The sequence below is a fragment of the Rattus norvegicus genome, chromosome 3, assembly GCF_036323735.1.
Source record: "Rattus norvegicus strain BN/NHsdMcwi chromosome 3, GRCr8, whole genome shotgun sequence".
Taxonomy (NCBI): Eukaryota; Metazoa; Chordata; class Mammalia; order Rodentia; family Muridae; genus Rattus; species Rattus norvegicus.
The window spans coordinates 67,766,012-67,791,000 of record NC_086021.1 but is presented as its reverse complement, the minus strand read 5'-3'; the positions used below and the strand labels follow the sequence as shown (position 1 = coordinate 67,791,000).

At 38.0% G+C, this 24,989-nt stretch overlaps 1 protein-coding gene across 5 annotated transcripts in view; it reads left to right on the top strand.

The window, feature by feature from the left end:
• Positions 1 to 24,989, top strand: part of Kcnh7 (potassium voltage-gated channel subfamily H member 7) — a 493,051-nt gene that overhangs the window by 439,950 nt on the left and 28,112 nt on the right. For 4 of the 5 annotated variants that reach the window (XM_063283033.1, XM_063283031.1, XM_006234269.5 and 1 more), the window contains 3 exon segments: positions 5,918 to 6,170; positions 9,072 to 9,277; positions 9,937 to 10,018. In XM_063283033.1, coding sequence (XP_063139103.1) covers positions 5,918 to 6,170; positions 9,072 to 9,277; positions 9,937 to 10,018 — 541 coding nt within the window. 5 annotated transcript variants of the gene reach the window in all.

Genomic DNA, 24,989 nt, shown 5'->3' with positions numbered 1-24,989 from the left:
GTTTGGGGTAAAAATAATTACATTATTGATATTCTTTTAAACAGAATCTGGAAAAATATAATCTTCGTGAGAGTGTTTCTCAGACAGAGATAGAAAGCAACAAATGTTGAATCTTTTGTCCCATAGAAGAGTAACAGTTTGCTGCCAATATACTATGAAAATTATCTTAATTTGGAAATATTCTTCTATGAGGTAAAATTTTATTAAGGAAATAAATACCCCACCTATCTTCATGGAAGATGTTATAATAATGACATATTCAAGCATTTTCATTAACAATATTTCTGATTAGGAATTTTTTTTGACTCAATGTCACTATTGCTTTAGTTAGGATTCTCATTGCTATGATGAAATACCATGACCAAAAACAAGTTGAGGGGGAAAGAGTTTATTTGACTTATACTTCAAAGTTACTGTTCTTCATTGAAGGAAATCTAGACAGGAAATCAAACAGGGTAGGAATCTGGAGGCAGGAGCAGACAAAGAGGCCATGATGGGTGCTGTTTATTGGCTTACTACTCATGGCTTATTCAACCTGCATTCATATGACACCAGCCCATGAATGGCACCTCACACAGTGGTATGGGCCTGCCCACATCAATCACTAATTAAGAATATGCACTATAGGCCTGCCTGTAGCCTCATCTTATTGAGGCATTTTTCTCGTCTCTAATGACTTTAGCTTGGCCAAGGTGATATAAAACTAGACAGGTCATCTATGATATAATTCTTTAATTATATTGTCATCAGAATAGATCAAATTTCTTTTTCATAGTGACCCAATATATAGCATTAAGTGTTTTATTGGTATTGATGTAAAAACTTATATGGAGGATTTACTAATTTAAAAGTTTATAACATTTTGATTAGTATATATATTCAAGTGAGAAGCATCAGGTCTGTATCAACTTCAACCTTCACTCAGCTGTAATTGCTGTAACACTTGTTTAGTTTAAGTACAAATAGCAGGAAGATATTTTCAAGCCATTAAGAGTGTATTAGAATATACAACTATTAGGGAAGCTACCATGAAAGCACATGCCTCTGAATTCATCACAGATCGCATTTCACAAATGTTCATAGGGTAACAATTTCCCCCTCCCTTTAATGGTACTACTGCATTATTAATGGGTTCTTTATGTTCAAAGATCTTTACGTTTGGAGTCCTCAAGTAGTAAACTAAAAATCCTGATATAATAGTCACAGCAAGTGTTTCATATTTAAATGGGAAAATTCTTATACAAATTTTTTTATTATGAGAATCATAGATTTTTATTCACATATTCAAGTAAAGAGAAGGCAAAACACAAATGGCTTTACATCGTATATGATAAAGGTATGTGGTTTCTTCCAACACAGAGCAAACTTTTCTGCAACATTTCAGTCTTAAATTTTTTTTCCTATACCAGCAGGGTTAGAAAAATGATGTTAGGACTTCAACTGGACCACAAATTAACTGATAACTTGGAGTTTCAGTAAATGACCATTGTAATTAAAGTGCTCACCATAAATGTTCTAGTTTATCAGGAGACCACCGTGTCCAATTCTGATTAAACCTGTAAGAATTATGTTTAATCTATCATGAAGACTAGGTAGGTACATTTTCAGAACAGGTTTTATTCACTGTGATTATTTTTAGTGTAGTGTTTGGTGCTATTTAAGTATTAATGCAAGTAAATACATGAATATATATGTATACTAAAAGACAAGAACTGACTTTCTAAGGTACAAGCCATGACACTAATTGTGGGTGAGGCCTCTTAGTCTTTAGAATTGGATTCATTCAATAAAGCAATAGCTTCAGATGTACAACAGACAGTGACACGTACCTTAGCAGCATCCAAATTTGACAGCCAACAGGGCACCATCACTAAGTCATCTGGTGTCCTTGTTTGTATTTAGACAGTTCACACTCCAGTTCTTTTCATCTATTTCAACAGGGCCTGCTAAGATGTTCATAGACCCATGGTAAATGAAAAGATTCTAATTCAGGAAGTTTAGCAAAAAAAGCAAGCAGAAATGAATGACATATTACGTAGGAAATGAAAAATGCAACCCAGATGGAAATAGTGAATTGGGGTATCTTGAATAAACACCTACTTATTCCTCATGTTTAAAAAATATTTTTTAATGATCCAAGCCGTTAACTCTCCATTTAAAAAAAGTTATTTCCAAATTCTAAAACCACTGATCCACTTGGGTATTCCAAACAATGGGGCTACTCTGAGATTCAACAAGTGAATTTCAAGCCTTACTCAGTTTCACCTGATGTGATTAAATTCGATAGCTAAAGTCAAGAGCATTGGCTCTGTCTCCCGCTGACTGCAGTCTCTGCACCTGTCCTGGGCAGCACAGTAGAATGTCCCTGCTGGCATGGGCAGAGGTGAGTCAGCTCCAAGAACATGAGGATTGGCTCTACCCCTTGCCTGGCTGTGGCATTGGGTGAGTTGGCCAGGGCAGTGCTGCAGAGCTCGCCTTAGTGGTGAGGGAACGGGAGAACTGGCAGGCTGATCAGCTCAGCTCCTACACAGGCACAAATCTAGGGCTTTGAGTTGGACCACCCCAACATCTACCCTATCTATGAACTGCTGGAGTCCATGAAGTGGTGGGTCCTACAGATCAAAAGCTGCATGATCCCCATGACACCGGGCAACAACAGGATATCCAAGAGGAGTCCCAGTAAGGATCCAATATTGATAGAGTAGCAGAAGCCAGAGGTCTCGAAACAAACCAATGACTCAGTGCAATGAACATTTGCAAGCAATGAAGTGTGAACAAAGGGGTGTACTGTGGGTCTGACTATGACAAACTACAGCATCCACAATGAGATTTATGAGATTTTTTTTTCTTTTTTGAGGGGGAAGGAGATTGCAAGAGTGAAGGGTAGGTACAAAAGGGCAGAGAGAAGAGTGGCATTGGGCTGCATGATGTGAAATTCACAAAGAATCAATAAAAAGTTAAATGTTAAAAAAGGCAGAAGTTAATATCACGTGAGACTTCTGTATGCAGGCAACTGTCTTGCAATGACGGTATGATTGACACCTGTGAGAAACGAGGTTCTGCAGCATCTCTAGGTGGATGTAGTGCTTGGCAGTGGAGCCCATTCTAGCAGGATGAAGACTGGAAGTGAGACCACACAGTGGAAACTTTCCCAAGTGACCTTCAGGTGCTGCAGGGAGTTCCAGGATGACAGGGATTCTAAATTATATTTGTAATGTCCTCCATCAACTGACTGCTTTCACTATGAACCTAAGACAAGCTCCAGCAAAGCTTAAGCCCATGTGAACCAGAACACGTAAGAAATAGGAAATAAGATTACAGGGAAATGCCGTGGAAGGGATCCACACACTAATGATGCTCGAGTACAAAACATTTAAACACTGCTCAGTGAACAGAGAACAAAACTACTGAAAGAGAACACATCTGTTATTTGGAGGAAAATATGTACTCAGATTTTTTTTAAAGAATGTAGAAATACATTGTGAGTTGAATGGGTAGTTTACATATGTTACCCTTTTTAATTATGGCCTCAACTGACCCAAAGTTGTGAAGCAAATGTTGTTAATTTTTTTGAAAAATAATATATTACGTTGCAGAGAAATAACCACAAAACTCAGAACTGGCAAGTAAAGGGTCAAGAACTTCAGTCCATGTAGTGGAACTAACATGGACCAACACATAGCCCCTATGACAGGTTTGAAAACCGGAATTGCCATCTCTGCCTCATCTATCTTCCAAATCGAAACATGCCTCCAAAAGCGTGTCAGCAGACAAACACACAGAAACACGATGGGATGACTATATTTATGGGTATTTTAAGGAATATGGCAGAAGCAGTTATTTTAAGGTCAATATTAATATTCCAGTTGTATAGGAGAAATAGCTTCCCTCACTTGTGTTTTCACACAACCAGCTATATTGAAAGACACTTTACCAGCTATATTGAAAGAAAAAGGTCTAATTTGTTATTTGGAATAGTGCTCCATTTGTCTATATTTGGGGCACAAGTTGTCACTTATGAGTTATGCTGAGATTCCAAAAGTGGCTTTCAAGGGAGAAAAAGGACACATGCAGAAGCCAGTAAACACTGGTATTCTTCTCCTGTATAATCCCCAAGGGAAATCACACTGAATTCAGAAAAATAGTGTCCAAACTAAGGTTGTCTCCAGCTTGGACAACTTGCCAAAAAATTCAATGCAACCATTTCAAATGTAGATGATAGAAGACCTCAGTTATCCATTGGTTCCCTGAGGACAACTAAGTTTATGTGGGGCCCCATCAGACGGATGTAAGACCACTAGGTTTCTGAAGCAGAACCGGGCAATTGCTGGCAAGTTATATTAGAGAGGTTCAGCCGAACCAGGCAAACTGGGAGAAGTCTACTCATGCAGATGAAGCCTGAAGTTATAGGCAAGGGAGAATTTGAGGATGCATGCTCAGAAAGTCTTACAAGTGGGAGGTTTGAACTCTACTGGATCCAAGTCAGGTCAGGTTAACAGAAAACCTCCAGGGTGAAAGGGTTAGCAGTATGGAATTGAGGAAGCAGAGCTCGTGCTTGGCATACTATTTAGCGGCCACATAGGTCAGTACTGTGAAGACTCTAATCTTGGAGCAGAGAAACATGGGTGGGTGAAGTGACTTGCACAAGAGTCAAACTGTGGCAATTTCTATAGATTTTCTTCCAAAACACACTTTACTCTCTGTAGGTGAAGAAAGTAAGGACAAAAAATTAATAATAAAATACTAATGTGGCTGCAGTGCTTCATATTTGTTAAAAAAGAAATCCTTTCCTGTTACACCATAGTCAATTTGGCAGCTCCATTAAATGGTGGTTTAGTTGACGCTGGATCCCTGTAGCTGTTTTAATATTTCAAACCCTGACAATCGTAGTTTGACTCAAATATAACTCAGTTTTAGGTTTATAGACTAAACACATCTGCACTGTCTTATAGCTGAATTTATGATTGCTTTTGGTTAAATTGAATTATATATTAAGGTTGAGCCGATAAATATCAGAAAAAAGGAAAAATCACCTAATGAATGATCACCCTGTAACTGTTCTGTACAGTGTTCCCCCCATCCACTCTGAAGTATACTGTTTATACTTGCAGGGGAAAGTCAGTATAGAACGTAAAACCTTTGTATGATGCCCCAGAGAATAAGACATAAAGAGCTAATGGAGGGTGTACTGATAATTTTGTAAAAATAACTTTACTCCATTCAAATCGAGGGACATTCATCAAGAAAAGTTTTGTTTAGCCTGTTCCTTAGGTTTTAAATTAACCAGTAAGCTTTCAAAAAAATAGCACCATTTCCATTACTAAAAATTAAAGTTTACTTTCAAAGTACATCAACTGTTCGCCTTTCATTTCCAGTGTTTGTCAAAAATTCTAGTGTAAATAATGTGTACAGAAAATGCAACTATTCCAAGTAGAGTTGGCTAAGAACTTTGCTCTGGTTATGATATTTGCAAATGCAATAGCTGCATCGACTTAGATGTAGGTCCATGGTGGACATTTAAATTGCCTTGAAATCGCTTCAAAAGGTGTCTCATCTTTTGAGTCACATTGCCTTTCACCAGTCTCCTATTGATTGTCACGTTGCGTTCTACCCAAGCACGATATGATATGACATGCCCTAAGGCAGAGGAAAGGAAGCAATGAGACATGTGTAGACATATTAATGAGACAGCGTTTGCCTTGAGTTGACGATCTGCAGTTAATTCACAGGATAATATGGAGTTCAAACTCCTGACGTGTTTATCAAACCAAGTATTCACTAAGGGATCTGATGCGTTACATATAGACTCTTGTGGCAATTACTGTACCTGCAGGACTGTGAGCAAGATATAGACTTTATTTCAAGCTGAACTGTCCGGTGCTCCGGTAGTATCAAACTCTCAATTGTTTCCTTTCAGGTCTTAAAGGGATTTCCGGAATGTTTACAAGCTGACATTTGCCTGCATCTAAACCAGACTTTGCTCCAAAACTGCAAAGCCTTTCGAGGAGCAAGTAAAGGTTGCCTCAGAGCTCTGGCAATGAAGTTCAAAACCACCCATGCCCCTCCAGGAGACACCCTGGTTCACTGTGGGGACGTCCTAACTGCACTGTACTTCTTATCCAGAGGCTCCATTGAAATCCTCAAGGATGACATAGTGGTAGCTATTCTAGGTGAGTGTTTTAGCCTGGGATAATGACAACTTGATGTGGGAGTAGTTGCAACCAATCATTACTTTAGAATGACAGATTAAAAGACTGGTTGCTAAGGAGTCTAGCGCTGATCATTCTAAAGCTTTATTTCAATTCAAACGTATATCGAATTAATCTTGCAGAAATGTCTTTTCTGGTTGTCTTCATTTTTGTTTACTATTTAAATACCTTCATGACTCTCTTCAGCTATGTAGACATTGAGGCCAAATTGAAAAAAAGAGTCAATTTTTTTTCATGTGTGGTCTTGACTTTGGGGTCGATCCCTTAGCATCTTAATATGAAATATTCAATGTAGACATACTAATTAACATGTTTCTACAGTAGCATGAGATAAGCATATATCTAAATAAATTTCATTTACTTACTATATGCTTAGAAAGGAAATTGGAGTCCTTGTAGAATGAAGTTGTGATTATATTTTCAGGACTAGGGATGATAGGGTACAAAATGAGTAACACGTGGTTTTGTATGTAAAGAAAAGTCCATGTTTAGTCTAACCTGTCTCTTTAAAAACCACCCCTGCTTATATGAACTCATAACATTTCTTTGAACTGTTAAGGTGATGGGAAGAGAAACAGAAAAAGCCAAGTCTATTCTCATTCTCTCTGGCTACATAGCTACAGGATCAAACTCCGTCTCCCAACAGCAACACTACCTCCACTGTCTGTGAAAATTAACTCTTTGTCCACAGATTTAATATACGGTTCCACTAAATATTAGGCATGTGGGCCTGGAGGTGTAGATTAGAGGCAGAGACCTTGCCTCGCACAGTAAAGACCCTAGGTTCAAGCCAATCTATCAATCTTTCAATTGATATATGCAGTTGAACGGTTTCTTTTCATTCAGCTCTCAGAGCTCACATCTGAGCATTAACTCAGAGTAGTATCTGTTCATTGTTAGACAGAGCCAGAGTCTGGCTCATTGGATGCCAAACAAAGAGGTTTAAATGATTCCCTTGATATTTTGATAATTTTGTTATGATTACAGTTTTTTTAAAAAATTCCCCAAATTGAGATGGTGTGAACTTTGATTCCTAAACCAATAAAGAGCCAAGGAATAAAAATAGTCTAAATCATCGTCTCAAGGGAGCGTTTTCTCTGGGCTTGGCACTGACAGCTTCTCTTGGTGTGTTACCATGGAAAGCAGAGGCTGATCTTCAAGCCAGCCTATCATGGCTTCTGGATGATCAACAACTAGTCTCTGTGCTTAGATAACAGTGACTATAGAGTGCTTCTCACTTCCTTCTTGTTCATGTACAGTCGTGGAAGGTAATTAAAATAAAAGCACAATGCTATTACCGTTCAAAGCGATAAAAAAAAGTCTAGACTAAGCCATTCAAACTAAGAACTTCAAGAACTTCTACTTTCCTGTCTTCATTTCCATGTAAGTTAACATTAAAATTATTATTCATTCTTCCTTTCAAAGGTCTATAAGTGTTTATATAAACCATGCCTAATGTCTTCTCTCTAATACAATTTTTACATATTGATACATTGCTTTTGACTTTTTCTTAAGTTCTCAATTTAAAATAAGAACATTCAAACACTTTCTGACTTGTTAGAGTTTTATTTTCATTAAACATCCTTGATAGCTCCCAAAGTTAGAGATATAAAAGCTAACATAATGCATAGAGGATTTTTCTTTTTTAATCTGAAAAGAACCTTGAGAATATGAGAAGAAATTACTGTTTTGTATTTTACTGCTACTAATGACCTTTAAAAGTGACTTTATAAAATACCCTACCAGTATTTACTAAGGGCATATGCCACACAAGTACCTTGATACTCAAAAACGGAACAATGGCCATGAAATTGGAAACTATTGGAGGATTCGATACTTAGGCAGATAAAGATATTGATTCTAATGTCAAAATGAATGGATATTAATCCTGCCTGCTTTTCTTTCCTCCACTCCACCCAACCATAAAGTGATGTTGTGCTAATAAGTTTACCTCTTTAATCTTCTTTCGATATTTACAAATATTGGATAATAACCACATCTTGGCAAAATTATTTTGTGGTTAGTGTGATAATATACACAAACATTTGACACAGAGCCTGGCCCCTACATGGTCCTCAGAAAATACACTGAATGTCAGACAGTACATGGTTAGGCAGGAGTGATGGAGAGCTGAGAGAGAGGACCACCGTATTTGTGGAAGAACAAAGGACACAAAGTTTCAGAGCAAAGAGAATGTGAGCAAAACCATGATTATATTTAGAGAGGACAACGAACTAAATACTTTAAGCACATGAATATATACATTAAAGGCAAATCCAAAACTGGTAACCTGAAGGAAAAAAGGTACATTGATATCACTTGACCATGTCATTGAGTGCTGAGGAATGGTGGAGCTGATAGTTAGCAAAGGCTCCAGACAGGATCCTGCTCAACAGAAAGACCATGAATCTAACTCATTTTAGTCCCTCAAATTCCTGGACTGACAGCCTCAGAACTCTTCTATCTGGAAGTAGATTTAGAAAACCATATAGCAAGATCCATAACTAGCACTCGGGGGTGTAAGAAAATAAAGACATTCTCTAGATTCTACATGTTTAGCAACATAAAGAAATGAAAAAGATTATAACAGAACCAAAGATTTATAACAGCAAAGTTACATTCAACAAACAATAGGTCCAGACATGGAATTTTGCTGTCCATGCACCAGTTGGTATAGGATCTCACATTTGAGATCTTTGGTCCAATGATTTGTCAGTTGATCAGTGTCCCATTCTACTTTTATGAAGAAAAAACGTAATTAATCCCTTTCTTTTCTTCCCATTCTTTCTTTTGTTCTTTCCTCCTCCTCCTCCTCCTCCCCTTCCTCCTCCTCTTCCTCCTCCTCTTTTGGTTAATTTTTAGGAAAAAATGATATCTTTGGAGAAATGGTTCATCTTTACGCCAAGCCTGGCAAATCTAATGCAGATGTGAGAGCGCTCACGTATTGTGACCTGCATAAGATTCAGCGAGAAGACTTATTAGAGGTCTTGGATATGTATCCGGAATTTTCTGATCACTTTCTGACAAATCTAGAACTGACTTTCAACCTGAGACACGAAAGTGCAAAGGTAGAGATCCAATGTTGATCCGCGCATCTCTGAAATGCCATTCTAAAATCTCCCAAATGCTTCTGAAAGGCAATTTACTGCAGCAAACATTTATCAATATTAATTACCTAGAGAAAAGGCCACTTGAATATTGAAACTAGTAAATTATAGGGTAGGAATTCAATCCTAAAAGATGTTGAATTATTTTAAAGGGTCAAATAAATTTGACCTTGGAGAAATTCTTATTCTTGGTTTATATATACAGATTATTTGAAGGAAAATGAGTGATTTTAAGGAATTGTTAATTTTCAAAGTTTTTCTCTACATGCTAATGCCGGATCCTAATGTTCTTTTTTTATCTTTATTAACTTGAGTATTTCTTATTTCGGATCCTAATGTTCTTAACTTATAGCTTCTACACAACATGGTTCCCCCAATAAAATTGTGAAACTACTAGAATCAATCAATCTGTTTTACTATGAATCTGTTTTACAATTTAGAGGCACCTTTCAAGCAAAAAAAAAAATGGTAGCTATAGGCCAAAAATGTAGTTCTTGAGATTTAAAGGGTTGAGGGGATGGCACAGTAAGGAGTTCACTGATCATGCATCATCTTCGTGTTGCATAACTTTCTATGTTTATCTTTGAGCTCCATTAACAAAGGCTGATCTTTTGCTTCAGTCCCAATCCATAAATGATTCTGAAGGGGACACCTGTAAGCTTCGAAGAAGGAGATTGTCCTTTGAAAGCGAAGGCGACAAAGGTAATTAATTCATTCTACTTGCAAGGTTTAATCTACAGCAGATGGTGACTAGCTCTTCCTGAGTAAATGCTTCTGATTACAATACTGAATTCAGTTCATGCTTTGATAGGATAAGGAGAATCGCGTTAGTTCCCGAACTAATAAGATCATTTCTTCTTTGGGATTGATATCTTTAAATTGCATCACTCAACAAAGCTCCTCCATGACTTCAAGGACAACAGTAGAGAAACAGGGTAAACTGGTTGAAAATAAAATCAAGTTAGTGATACCTATGACTAACTGTTTGCAGTGGAGTGTTTTGGATATAAGATTTCTCACTTCAAGTCAGGAGTTCAATCCCCACACCAACACCACAAGGATCTATTATGTAGAAGAAGGCACAAAATAGAACTCATCTTCCCTAGGGCATGAGGTGACTCCACCCTCAGTCAGGAACAGAAACGAGTGCCCTCTAGTAAAATCAGTCCAGATACAGACACACAAAAGTGTGCCTGGCAGCTGAGACAAAGATTTGATGAAGAAATTTGCACTTTGGCTCCTGATGATATCAAGAACATGGTAGTCTTTTCTTTTCCAGCCTCACAGCGACACATTGAGAAAAATTTTCCTCATGAATATTCTTTGTTTCATGTCTGTGGCTCACCATGTGTATAAATGTGTAAAGAAGAAAAAAAAAACCCTACCAGGATTGGGGATTTAGCTCAGTGGTAGAGCGCTTGCCTAGCAAGCTCAGGACCCTGGGTTCAGTTCCCAGCTCTGAAAAAAAAAGAAAAGGAAAAAAAAAAAACAAAAAAACAAAAAAAAACAAAACCCTACCCTCTCCTGGTTTTTACGATTAGGCTGCCTAGTCAGTGAACTTACAAAATCCTCTGCCTCCTATTGGTGGAAATACATGAAATGTCTCAACATTTTTATATGGGTTATAGGGATTAAATTCATGTCTTCATGCTTATGAAACAAGGACTTTATAGACAGAGCTCTCTCCTGAGACCTCAGAGTTTCTTAAAATATCTCCTGCTTCATTTATATATAATATACTCTTTCTCTCACTAATAGCATATATATTTTTTTTATTTCCTCCTCTTCTCATTGGGGAATTACAGAAGAACAGAAAAGCTTCAATAATTGTGACTCCCACCTGTTATTTTATGTCTACTTAGACTCTCAAAGGCATCTCCTAATGCTTCTTTAAAATTCAGCTCCTTCTCAATACCTACTGCTTTGCAAATGTTCACACCATCCAAATCTATTCCACAAACATAGGTAGGGTCTTAGCTTGTCAAACTATGCAGAATGTCTATAGTTACTAAGGCTTGTTATTGCTATTTCTAAAATCTTTACTTTCAAGACTAGGTGCCCATTGCTTCATAAATATCCATCTCTACAACCATAATCTTGAGCCTAGATATCATCATCTGCACCCTTAAAATACTAAACTAGATTTTAACTAACCCACCTTCCCGTGTAAAATTTACTATATTATTTTTTGTTTGTTTCTTCTGCCTATTGGGTCACGGATGAGACTTTTTTCCTAAATCCAATTAAATTTATGTCACCCACATATCTAAATTCCTCTAAGAACTTCCCTTTCTGTATATTCATTTATTGTTGCTATAAGTTAAAGTTTATATTTTTTCAAGAGTTTCATACATATGTACAATAGTTAAAACATTTCTACTCCTTTCTCTTATCATTCCAACTCTTCTCATGCCCCTGTTCTTTCTCAAATTTATGACTTCATTATATTATTACATATAGACATGAATAAGATATAAATAAAGGTAAAGATATAGTTGATAGGTAGGGATAGCTGGTGTTAGACTGGAACTCCAGAGAAAATGCCATCTGCCCTCCTTTGGCCAACCCTGCCCACTCAGACAATCCCACCCCACCACTTAGAAAATCCTCCAGCCTAACACATCATCGCTCCTCCTCTGCATTTCTTTTTTTTTTACCTCCATCTTTATTAACTTGAGTATTTCTTATTTACATTTCACCTGTTATTCCCTTTCCCGGTTTCCAGGCAAACATCCCCCTAACCCCTCCCCCTCCCCTTCCTTATGGGTGTTCCCCTCCCAACCCTCCCCCCATGGCCGCCCTCCCCCCATAGTCTAGTTCACTGGGGGTTCAGTCTTAGCAGGACCCAGGGCTTCCCATTCCACTGGTGCTCTTACTAGGATATTCATTGCTACCTATGGGGTCAGAGTCCAGGGTCAGTCTATGTATAGTCTTTAGGTAGTGGCTTAGTCCCTGGAAGCTCTGGTTGCTTGACATTGTTGTACATATGGGGTCTCGAGCCCCTTCAAGCTCTTCCAGTTCTTTCTCTGATTCCTTCAACGGAGGACCTATTCTCAGTTCAGTGGTTTGCTGCTGGCATTCGCCTCTGTATTTGCTGTATTCTGGCTGTGTCTCTCAGGAGCGATCTACATCCGGCTCCTGTCGGTCTGCACTTCTTTGCTTCATCCATCTTATCTAGTTTGGTGACTGTATATGTATGGGCCACATTTTGGTCATCCTTCTTGAGTTTCATGTGTTCTGTGCATCTAGGGTATTTTGAGCATTTGAGCTAATAGCCACTTATCAATGAGTGCATACCATGTGTGTTTTTCTGTGATTGGGTTACCTCACTCAGGATGATATTTTCCAGTGCCATCCATTTGCCTATGAATTTCATAAAGTCATTGTTTTTGATAGCTGAGTAGTTTTCCATTGTGTAGATATACCACATTTTCTGTATCCATTCCTCTGTTGAAAGGCATTTGGGTTCTTTCCAGCTTCTGGCCATTATAAATAAGTCTGCTATGAACATAGTGGAGCATGTGTCTTTGTTATATGTTGGGGCATCTTTTTGGTATATGACCAAGAGAGGTATAGCTGGGTCCTCAGGTAATTCGATGTCCAATTTTCTGAGGAACCTCCAGACTGATTTCCAGAATGGTTGTACCAGTTTGCAATCCACCAACAATGGAGGAGTGTTTCTCTTTCTCCCCATCCTCGCCATCATCTGCTGTCACCTAAGTTTTTGTTCTTAGCCATTCTGACTGGTGTGAGGTGGAATCTCAGGGTTGTTTTATTTTGCATTTCCCTTCTGACTAAAGATGTTGAACATTTCTTTAGGTGTTTCTCAGCCATTTGGCATTCCTCAGCTGTGAATTCTTTGTTTAGCTCTGAACCCCATTTCTTAACAACCCACCCAAGAGTGCCTCTCCAGGGCCTCAGTGTTTGACCATGTATGGAAACAATTCCACTCCTAGCTAGCAGGTCATCACTCCTCACCTAAACTCTAGAAAACCCCCTTGCTTCAGCCTGGGTGTGTGACTTCACTGACCTCTACTTGTGAGATCTGTGAACCCATCCAAGAGCTACCTCCTAATAAGCCTGCCTTTATCTACTTTTAATCTGGTCTAATCTGACCTATATCTACATCACTGATGGAGAAAAAAGTCTATCAGATAGATATATGATAGATAGATAGATAGATAGATAGATAGATAGATAGATAGATATAATAGACAGAGAGACAGAGAGATGATAGACAGATGGACAATCTAAAGAGTCCAGTTAGTGTGATGGTACATACATAAATGTATTTAGGACTGAAAATTTTGGATTGGATAATCTAGGAAGCTCATGCTTGAAGAGAACAGATTCTCCAGGTCTGTATATTGTTCATAGATCTGGCGTTTACCTTCTTCTTTTGAGTCTTTTATTTCATATTATCATCCCCTTTATTCCCATCAGCTTTTCTACTTTGCTGCTCAGTTCATTAACTCTGAAGCTTTTATTTCAGTTGTAGTTATTCAAAATGCAATTTCTCAGTGCTGTCTACCTGTGAATTGTAAACTTCATAGAAATGGGATGTACTGGTTCTCAGAAACTTGGATGCTTGGCATGTGTGCAATCATATCTATTGAAATTATGAATAAGCCAGACAGAATGACACATGTCCATAACCCTAATACTCAGGAGCCAAAGCAAGAGGATTGGAGTTTGTAGACCAGATTAAGCCACTGGAAGAAGGAGAATGAAGAAGAAGAGGAGAAGCCCAAATGGAATACTATGAGTAACCTTTTTCTTCCTCCTTTTTGTCTTTTAATTTCAAGTTCTCAGCTATATTCCCTTGGAGTATTTCCCCTTGGGAATATCATCTACTAGGTTGATATACAATTTTAGTGAATTAAACTCTCTCTTTTTTAGAACTTTAATTATTTTATTTATTTACATCCCAGTCATTTCCCCCCTCCCAGTTACCCCACCCACAATTCCTCATCCTGCTCTTCCCAACTTCCTCCAAAAGTGTGCTCCACATCCAGGCCTTCCCCTTCCCTGGGGCCTCAAGTTTCTCAAGGGTTATCTTCTATCACTAAAGCCAGACCAGACAGACCTCTGCTACATATGTGTTAGGGGCCTCAGACTGGCTCATGTATGTTCCTGGTTGATGGTTCAATCCCTGGGAGCTTCCTGGAGTCCTTGTTAGTTGAGACTCCTGGTCTTCCTATGGGGTCACCCCCCTTCAGCTTCTTCAATCCTTCCCCTAATTAAACCATAGGAGTTCCCAACTTCAGTCTAATACTTGGGTATAAGTATCTGTGTCTGTCTCAGTCAGCTGTTGGTAGAACCTCTCAGAGCACAGCCATGCCAGGGTCCTGTCTGCAAGCACATCATAACATCAATAATAGTGTCAGGCCTTGGAGCCTCCACTTCCCATGAGATGGATCACAAGTCAGGCTGGTCACTGGACTGCCTTTCCTTCAGTCTCTTCTCTATTTTTGTCCCTGGGGTTCTTTTAGACAGGGATAATTCTGGGTCAGAAATTTTGACTATGAGTTAGTAAAGTAGTCTCTCCACTTGAGACCCTGTCTATCTCCTGGAGCTAGATTCTTCAAGTTCCTTCTATCCAATATTGGGCATTTTGGCTAAGGTCATCTCCATTGAATACTGAGAGTCTTTCACCCTTCCTGATCTCTGGTACATTCCAGAGGGTCTCCCGCCCACCCTCCAAGGCTGCTTATTTCTGTTCATACTCCTGACCTTCTGGGCTTCTCTCCTGTTCCTCCCCCCTTACCTGATCCTGTTCCCCCATGTCATCTCCCCTCTTCCATAAGGTCCCTCCCTCCCTCTGCCTCCCTTGGTTGTTTTCTTCCCCTTCAAGTAGGACTGAAGCATCCTCACTTAGGCCTTTCTGCTTGTTATACTTCGTACAGTCTGTAGGTTGTGTCCTAGGTATTCTGCACTGTTTGGTTAATATCCACTAATCAGTGAGTACAGACCATGCATGTCATTTTGGGTCTCAGGATAATATTTTCTCATTCCATTCATTTGTCTGCAAAATTCATGATGCTGTCATTTTTTTAGTAGTTGAATACTAAGTATGCCATTGCATAAATGAAGCACATTTTCTGTATCCATTCTTCAGTTGAGAGACATCTGAGTTGTTCCCATATTCTGGTTTTGATGAACGTGGTGGACCATGTGTTCTTGTGATATGGTGGGGCATCTTTTGGGTATAGGCCCCAAAATGGTATAGTTGGTATACCATTCAGGTAGAAATATTTCCAATTTTCTGAGGAACTGCCAGATTGATTTCCAGAGTAGTTGTTCCAGTTTTTCAACCCACAAGCAATGAAGTAGGATTCCTCTTCCTCCACATCTTTGCCAGCATGGACTACCACTTGAGTTTCTGATCTTAGCCATTCTGATTGGTGTGAGGTGAATCTCAGGGTCATTGTGATTTGCATTTCTCTGATGACTAAGAACTTTGAATATTTCTTTAAGTGGTTCTCAGCTGTTCAAGATTGCTCTGTTGTAAATTCTGTTTACATCTTTTGATTTGGTTGTTTACGCTTTGGTGGTCAGCTTCTTGAGTTTTTTACATATTTTAGATATTAGCCCTCTAATGGATGTGGAGTTAGTGACAATCTGTGGGTTGCCAATTTGTCTTATTGACTATGTTCTTTGCCTTACAGAAGTTTTCCAGTTTCATGAGATCCCATTTATCAATTCTTGATCCTGAGTGAGCCATTGGAGTTCTGTTTAGGAAATCTCCACCTGTGCCAATGAGTTCAAGGCTCTTTCCAATTTTTTCCTTCTATTAGATTGAGTGTATCTGGTTTTATGTTGAGGTCCTTGATTGGGTTATTTGGTTTTTGGAAGTTAAGTTCTTGAGTTCTTTATATATTTTGGATATTAGCCTTCTATTGGATGTAGGGTTAGAAAATGGAAAAATCTCCCACTCTCATGGATAGGAAAGATTAACATAGTGAAAATGGCCATTTTACCAAAAGCAATCTTCAGATTTAATACAATCCCCATCAAAATTCCAGCACAATTCTTCACATATACAGAAAGAGCAATTCTCAGCTTCATATGGGAGGGGAAAAAAGGATAGCCAAGAGAATTCTCAACAATAAAAGAACTTCTGGGGGAATCACCATCCCCGACCTCAAGCTGTACTATAAAGCAATAGTAATAAAAACTGCATGGTATTCCTACAGAGACAGGCAGGTAGATCAATGGAACAGAATTGAAGACCCAGAAATAAACCCACATGCCTATGGTCACTTGATCTTTAACAAAGAAGCCAAAAGCATACAGTGGAAAAAAGAAAGCATCTTCAATAAATGATGTTGATTTAACTGGTAGTCTATATATAGGAGAATGAAAATAGATCCATATTTATTACCTTGCATAAAGCTCAAGTCCTAGTGGATCAAGAACCTCAATGTAAAACTAGATATACTGACCCTGATAGAAGGGAAAGTGGGAAAGAGTCTCAAAATCATTGGCACAGGGGGAAATTTCCTGGACAGAAAACCAATGGCTGAGGCTATAATATCAATAATTGATGATGAGACCTCATGAAACTGAAAGGCTTCTGTAAAGCAAAAGACACTCAATGGGACAAATCGGCAAGCTACAGATCGGGGGAAAAATCTTCACTAACTGCTCTCTCTTTTGTATGCATTGTTTCTGTGCTCTCACATATGTTATTCATTGAAGGAGAATATTCATCCCTTTTTAAAACAAACTTCCCCAAGCACAAGTATACATTCACAACTCAGAGTCAGACCAGACCACTTTTCAATTTCTAAATTATGGCTTGTGATAGATTTAACATGAGCATTTCTTAGTCACTTTAAATGCAAAAGGATTTTATTATGAATTCTAAGGTACATTCCTCGTATAATACTGTCAAAGCCTACCCTATGCCTATATTGGCATAATTGTTTCTTCTTTCTTTACCACCCTCTAGATGCCGTTAGCAAAAAGAGAAACAAAAAACATCTGATAAGTGTTGTTTGTCTTGGATCAATAGTTGAATCATTTAACCAACTGCATAAAGTATTCATAAATAGGCAAATTATTTTCTGCAGTGACCTTCTTTACTCTATCAGTGACTTTTTTTCTAAAACAGCACCACTGATGTCAAGCTGTTTCCATAGCCTTAATCTAATTCCCTCATCCTGGTGTTAATCTCTTGGTTTTATCTCACTGGAAATAAGGAACAGCCTGGTGATGTAGCCTGTGTAGTATTGTTTCCAATAGGGTTGAAGATTTATTAAATCCACTTTCAAACTTGTTCACTTTCCCCATTCTCAAAGCAAATAATCTTATATTTTTATCTTCTGATAAGGCCCTGAAATCATGTCCCAATTCACACTGTTCACACACCCAGACATTTCTATTGATGTTCAAGACATTCTCTTTAACCTCAGCCTTAGTCTTTGAGATCTATTTTATATAAAGTGTAGATGGCAAGAGATTTGCCTTCCTGTATCATTCTGAAGTTTCCTGGCAAGCCAGTGTATTAGCGTGAGTTGGACAATGAGAAACAAGAGCTTCACGGCTTCTGTCAAAGTCTTCAGGAATCTAGGCTGCTACTGGCAAGTGCAAATTATGCTGAAAGCAATTTAGTCCCCATCACTCTAATCTTAGGTGACCTTTCATGCCACATTTTGTGACATAAACTTATTTTTTAGAAAGCACACATGCACACACACACACACACACACACACACACACACACACACACAGGAGAGAGAAGGGAAGGGGGAAGGGGAGGAGGAAAAAGAGGTCAGTATACAAGAATAGAGAATTTCCAGAGCATTCCCTAAAACTGAAAGATCTTAAGCTATATAAAGTGAAAGCTTCCCAGGGTATGTACCAATGATTTTAGTGTTAGCTTACTGACGAGTCCTTGAAGGTTGAATTCCAAGAGTATTAATGTCTTATGAAATTGACTGGCAGAGACACCATGGACAAGAAGTACCTGAGGTCAGGAACCAGGCAGACTGAGAAAAGTCCTACATAGTTTCTCACTGCCTACTCAACATGACCCTGGAAGTTCTTGGCTTTCAGCCATTACCATGTCCAACTTGATATGTAAATAGAGCATATTTAAAGAAGTGGCCAGAACCTCTGCCAAGTTGAATTAAGCATAATGAATTTGTTGATGCTGGTGGTTTGTCTGTATGAACTTCAGATTTTTTTTCTAAGGAAATAAATGTACATTCCAACAGGAAAAAAAATCCTTTTTTAACTTCTGGTACTCAAGTACCTAGGATCGCTTATGTGACTAGAAAAGGGGGAGATGTTAGAGTTCCCAAGATGAAAGTGGGATCTGCTTGCTACATAAAGCAAAGGAAAAGAAAAAGATAACCCAACAATGTATTCTGTTGTCATGGAAATTGAAATGGCTGGTCAAATGGCCAAAACAATGGGAAAAAATCACTTCTACTTAACTGGTCTACAAAGTTAGACTATGCTTACTCCTGAGTTTGCTAAAGTGATGAAGTGGGTTTAGAAATACTCTTACAAAGTTGTAATGTATGTTGAGTAAAACACACTCCATTTGGTAAAGTGGAATGTAGATTAGCACAGAAAAGATAGTATGGATAGGATATTATAAAATATGTAGTTGCATGCCCACAGACATATATGTATATATATACACCAATAGGATGTACATGATCCAATATTTGGAGTGTGCTGTTCAACTCTTGTAGATAGAGGGTCCAAAAGTAATCACTAACAAATGATTAGAGTACCAATGACCATTAGTAATCTAGTAATGGCAGCAATGTTGTGGATATGTCAATCATCCTCTTACTTATACAACAGTCAGTAAGCATCTGAAATATACTAAATGCTCAGTTATTTTACTCAAATCATATTTTTAAAAAAAATTGTCTCCACTTAGAAGACAACTTTTTTCACTAAGTAACAAAGAGACCAATAAAACATTCTAAATTACAGCTCCTATCCATCTACGCTTTTCAATCTTTGTTACATCCTTTTTATTGGGTAGCAGAGAAAAGATTTCTACTGAATTCTGAAAAACTTGGTTTTCCATTTTTGTAGCAAATTGTGAGCTGGAAAGAAAGTGATAATTTAGAAAGGGGGACTGTTTAATTGGTTTTACTACTTAGAAACTGCTGACGTTATAAAACAAACAAACAAAAAAAAAAAACCACGATGACATACTGTACCTCCTGATACTGTGAATTTCTATGAAAATGAACTGCTGGGGAATTTTTCACCTAAAGCCTGGGTTACCTGGAATCATTATCAAAGGAGGAAGAAACAAAACGTGTGACACCCCCCCCCCAAAGACAGATCTAGCTTGGCCGTATGTGCTCAAGTTCCCAGTCAGAATCAGCAAAGTACCTACCTTGACTTCCACTCATCCTTTATGGACCTGTTTTCCTACCTCCTTTTCCAAGACTGTTAAGACCAACTATACAGTAAATAACTAGCCTCAATTAAGTTCCATCTGAAAAATGTGTGGGATCAGAAACAAAATAAGCACTCTTAGCGTGTACTGCTTTGATCATGTCTACTTAATCAGCTCCCTACGACACAGGACTCCAGCACAGCCGTAATCACAGGGAAGTTTATTATCGCTAACAAAGTGCATATTGTGTTGAAGTTGGTCTGTCTTGGGAAAGTTCTGTGAACAGTTGGTATGTGCTTACTGATGCCCATTTACATGTTTTTCTGAACTCAAACAGCCTTACTTAGATCACTGTTACCGGAAACTAAATATGGAAAGCAGTAAATAAACATGGAAACAATACAAGAGAAAAAGTGTTGGAATGTATGCCTGTGACAACCAAATGGGTGGAAATCACTGAAAGTATACTTCTCATTTCTGTCCAGTGTGCGTAGTTGCTCCTACATACTGTAATCCTAAAAGTAGGAAACAGAGACTGACATTTTAAATGAAAAAATTTACAATTGCAGAGAACACCTTCTAAGCGCCTTAAACTCATTACCACTCTTATTTCTATTGGTAACTATAGATATTTTCACTTTATACATTTAGTGATTTCATATATAAGCTATAATCCACTACATTTTAAATGTATTCCTCCAAAATAATATGACATCAGTGAAATCAGCTGAAGAAGTTATTGGGTGCATGGTTAAACTTTATTTTATGAGAATGCAAGATATAAATCTATAATTTTTTTAAAAAAATCAACCATTTGAATAAATAGGCTAAATAATTTGATGTCTTGGTTCTGAGTTATCTTTCTCAAAAATAAATGATTTCCAGTCATGGTGATGTATGCATATAATCCCAAAATTGGGATTTGTTTGTAATATATAGATTATAGATATGGATGTGGATATGGATGTGGATGTGGATGTATATATATTTATATATATATAAAATAAGATATATATAGATATGTAGATATATATTATAGATATAGATGTGGATGTGGACATGGATGAGGATGTGGATGTAGATAGATATTGATATAGATATAGATATAGATATAGACATAGACATAGACATAGAGATGTAGATTAGATAGAGATGAGATAAATATAGAGATAGAGAGAGCTAGAGATATTCAGACCCCTGTCAACTTTCCTGCCTCTGGACCTGGGATTTGAAGACCTGAAAGAATGGGTCAGATAATAGTCTAGTCCTGTAGACAATCTTACTGCAGTTTCAGTGCACTTTTATTAGGAATGTAAAAAAGAAAGCAGTGATCAAAGTAAGGCTGTTTGAGTTCAGAAAAACATGTAAATGGGCATCAGTAAGCACATACCAACTGTTCACAGAACTTTCTCAAGACAGACCAACTTCAACACAATATGCAGAAACATACTATCGATTGCATCTGGGAAAGCACCAAAAATAAAAAAAGGTAGATCAAGATTCAGGGTGCATTAAAGACGGTACTCCTCATATCTTTTCACCAGACTAGTTTCTAAGTTATGTTCTGATATCCAACAAGAATGAATATTTGAATGTAAATGTTTGCCACAGGAGGCGTGAAATTGTGTCCAAAAAACAATACAGGGAACCAAAACACACTTGAGATAAAGGCCCTCTGCCTTTTTTCCTGGATCCTCTCTCACAGTTTCCCCAAGGCACTGTTCACCATGCATCATTCTTCTGACCATGTTCCGACACTCCCCATTAACAAATAGTTATCTAATTTTTATTACCCATTATGTTTGTGAAACTTTCCTTTCTTTTTAAGATCTTTGGAATCAAAAGCAAAAGCTACATACAACTGTAATATATAATGAGACATTTGAATATTCGTGCACACACAGAGAAGGGGGGAGAAGGAGAGGAAGAGGAAGAACAAAAAAAAAGTGATTCCCATAACCAAGTTTTTCATTATAGCCATAACTTCTTTCCTCCATGTGGAAAGAACATTTAAGGTCTTCTCCTAGCAAGTGTTAAGCACACAACACATTCACATCCCTATCCTGCTTTACTGCTGAACTTCAGATCTTGCTTATCCTGTATAAAACTCTGCATCCTTAGACAACTCCCCAAATAACTAATATTTTGTAGCTTGTAAGACTATTTAATCTTGTACTTGTACGGAAACCTACATTAGGGTCCCCTTCCAAGCCTCTGAAGCTACAGAGAACCTAAAGTACTTGAAGACAAGAAATTTATTCCTGCCTCTAACTTCCTAATGAAATGTTTTCTAAACTGTCTGGCTAGAGGCTACTCAGATTAGGTCCAAATTGTCACCAGTGGGAATCATAAAACCCAAAGGCCTAGAGAGCCCATTAAATGTCTCTCTTTGACCAAGAGTTATGTCTCCCTGTTGGATCTGAGTAACACAAGTTGTAATTAATCTGAAAGGAAGAACTTGTAAAAGATGGAAGGGGTTTAAGTATTTATTCCCAGACATTTTGACGAGGGGGCTATTTGTATTATCATTTGTAAAACAGCTGGGTCAGGCATTCCATCAGCAAGTTTAAATCCATGAACTTGAATTCATTCTGAAGTTACAGAGAAACCTATGAGGAAAGCCATGCATGTCATAGGAGGCCCTGTGAGAGGAGAAAGAAGTGAAAAGTCTTGTCAGCTCATAGAAATGGGAGAAGAAAAGCCTACAACAAAGACTTATAGTCATCTGATTCAGAAAGCAAGTGTGGAACTTAAACAAGCAGAAAATAAAATGTCTTCTTTATAAATGTTGGTAGCAGGTGGTTATGTTATCTCTTATCTAGAAAAGACAAAATTTCCTCAGCTCTCTTTAGAATATAATCTCTATATCTACAATGTTTTCCTGGCACGCAGAAGATGAGGAGAATGCAGAAAAGTGCTCCATGGTGCTGTTTAATGGCTATCAAATAATTCAGTTTCTCTCCAAAAAGGCAGAAATGGAACAGGCTATCAAAATCTAGTACTAGACGTCTAATAACGGCGTTTCAACAGCTCAATCACATGAATTACACCTGCCAGAATCAGGACTGAACATGACAGTTTCTATTTTCAGTCTACAAGTGGATTGTCATTTCCATTTCTATATCGTAGCATGGGAAATGAACTTTTAATTTAGCTAGTATTCAACAGGGAAGCTTGTTTTGGGGAGGCTCCATCAAAGCGGCTGTTCACAGAGGCAGCCATAATCTAGTGAAATACAGAAACGTTTGAGAACATCAACCTTTTCCGATTTATTTCATTATTCATTTACCTGCACTTCTTGCCCGGAGTATTTCTGTGATAAAATACTGGGCCAGTTTGAAGAGGAAGGAATTTAATTGGCTTGCAGTTTAATGTTCGTCACTGAAGCATGGAGATGTTTCTTACAACCCAGAACTGCCTGCCTTCTCAGGAGCAGAACCTCTCACAGTGGACAGGGTCCTCCTGCATCAATCAATAAGACAGAAAATTCCCCACAGGCCATTCTGAGGAAGACAGTTCCTTAGCTGAGGTTCTGAGATTTCCTCTTCTTAGATGACTCTAGTTGTTATAAACCTGACAAAAAAAACCCACCCACCCCCCCCAAAAAAAACAAAAAACAAAAAAGAACCCACGCTAAATAGTACAAGTGAATATGAAATAATTATCTGTATATGTGAAATCATTTGCATCTTTAGACTATTGTATTGAATATTAGTAATCCATTACTCACCCAGTCTGTGTACCTTTCCTAAGTTGAAACCAGCCTGTTTTAATCCATCCATGTTAACCCATTATGTCCTGTGTCTAAGTAACTGATATCAAACCATGAGTTAGTAAGTTAAGGTTGGGCTTTTATAGAAGGTGAGACTGAATCTTATCCGTGGGTTGTCAGAATGTACGTATACTAAGTGTGTACCTTGCACCCACATGAGTCAGAAGAACGTGTAAGGTCTGTAGAGTTTCATATGGTTTTAAGGCACCATGTGAATGCTTGGAACCCGACCTTTCAAAAATCTACAAATATTCATAACTGTTGAGACTTCTCTCCAACCTCCATGTGTAGGGATTTAAATAACAGAGAACTACAAACCAGAATGTACCTTCTGTGGTACATCCTGTCTACTGTTACTCATACTTGGATGAGTCAGGCACTTGAATGAATGGCTAGCTTAACTTAAATTGGGTTCCTCTTAGGGACCCATGTTATAGTGATAAAGAATGTCAAGAAGATGGAAATCTTGAGTTCATATATATTCCACTCTGTTCTGACTATTAAATGAGGAAGGGAGCTGGAAACGCATGCTGTGAGAGTGTAGTAAACCGTAGAAAAGTTAAGCTTTCATTCTCTTCTCAAACTTCCTAAAATAAATTTGGTAGCCGTTGTTTTTTGAGCGATCGACTCAAGAAAGGGAGAATGAATGTTGATGGAATCTTTTCGGAAGACACTGCAAGAGACAAGAGAAAGAAAATAGAGAGGAAGATGGGAAGGTCAAACTCTCTAGAATGTAAGGAGAATTGTGCCCATGACACTGGAGACAAGGACTTTTGAGTGTGCCGATCTGAATATTCACAATTAGATTGGTGGTTGGGTAGCAACGTGTAAATCCTAGAGTAATAATCATTGCTATATGGCTCGATAACCAAAGGGTCTGCAGTGCTTACAAGAATTACGGAATTTGATGTACAAGTGTGGTACACAGAGAAAATACACTAGGCCCTCTGTATTTGCTAGACGTCAACTGATAAGACAATATACTCCTTTCAAATGAGGCTTATTTCTAAACACTGCCGCCCTTTTACCTTGGGCTGCTTTCTGGTATTTAATATGTTTTAATTATAAGTTTTGCTTTTCTTTTTTTCTTTTAAGGGAAAAAAGCATCTTTGTTTCATTTCTTAGCCATATGGGAATTTTGAAAAGCTGTTGGAAGTTTCTCTGGAGTGGCCTTGAGTCTGTTCATTTGGCCTTCTATAAATAACAAAATGAGCACATCCAGGCACAGAGTAGATGGGGACACTGTTTAAAAAAAATTTCTCTAGAAAATGATATACCTTCTTGGAGTTCTGTTGGTTGGTTATTAGCAGGAACCAGATGGAGAATTGCACTCTCTCCCCAGGACACTAATAGAAACAAGTCCTGAGATGTGTTTCTGAGTTTTTCTTGCTGGAATATGTTCTAAAACAACCTTCAGGGCTGGGATCATCCTGACATGTGTCTATGAAGCAGTCACTATGCATCAGTAGTCTTGATGCGATTAGGTAAACTCCCCCCCCCCGATTACTGTATTTAAACTGTATTCT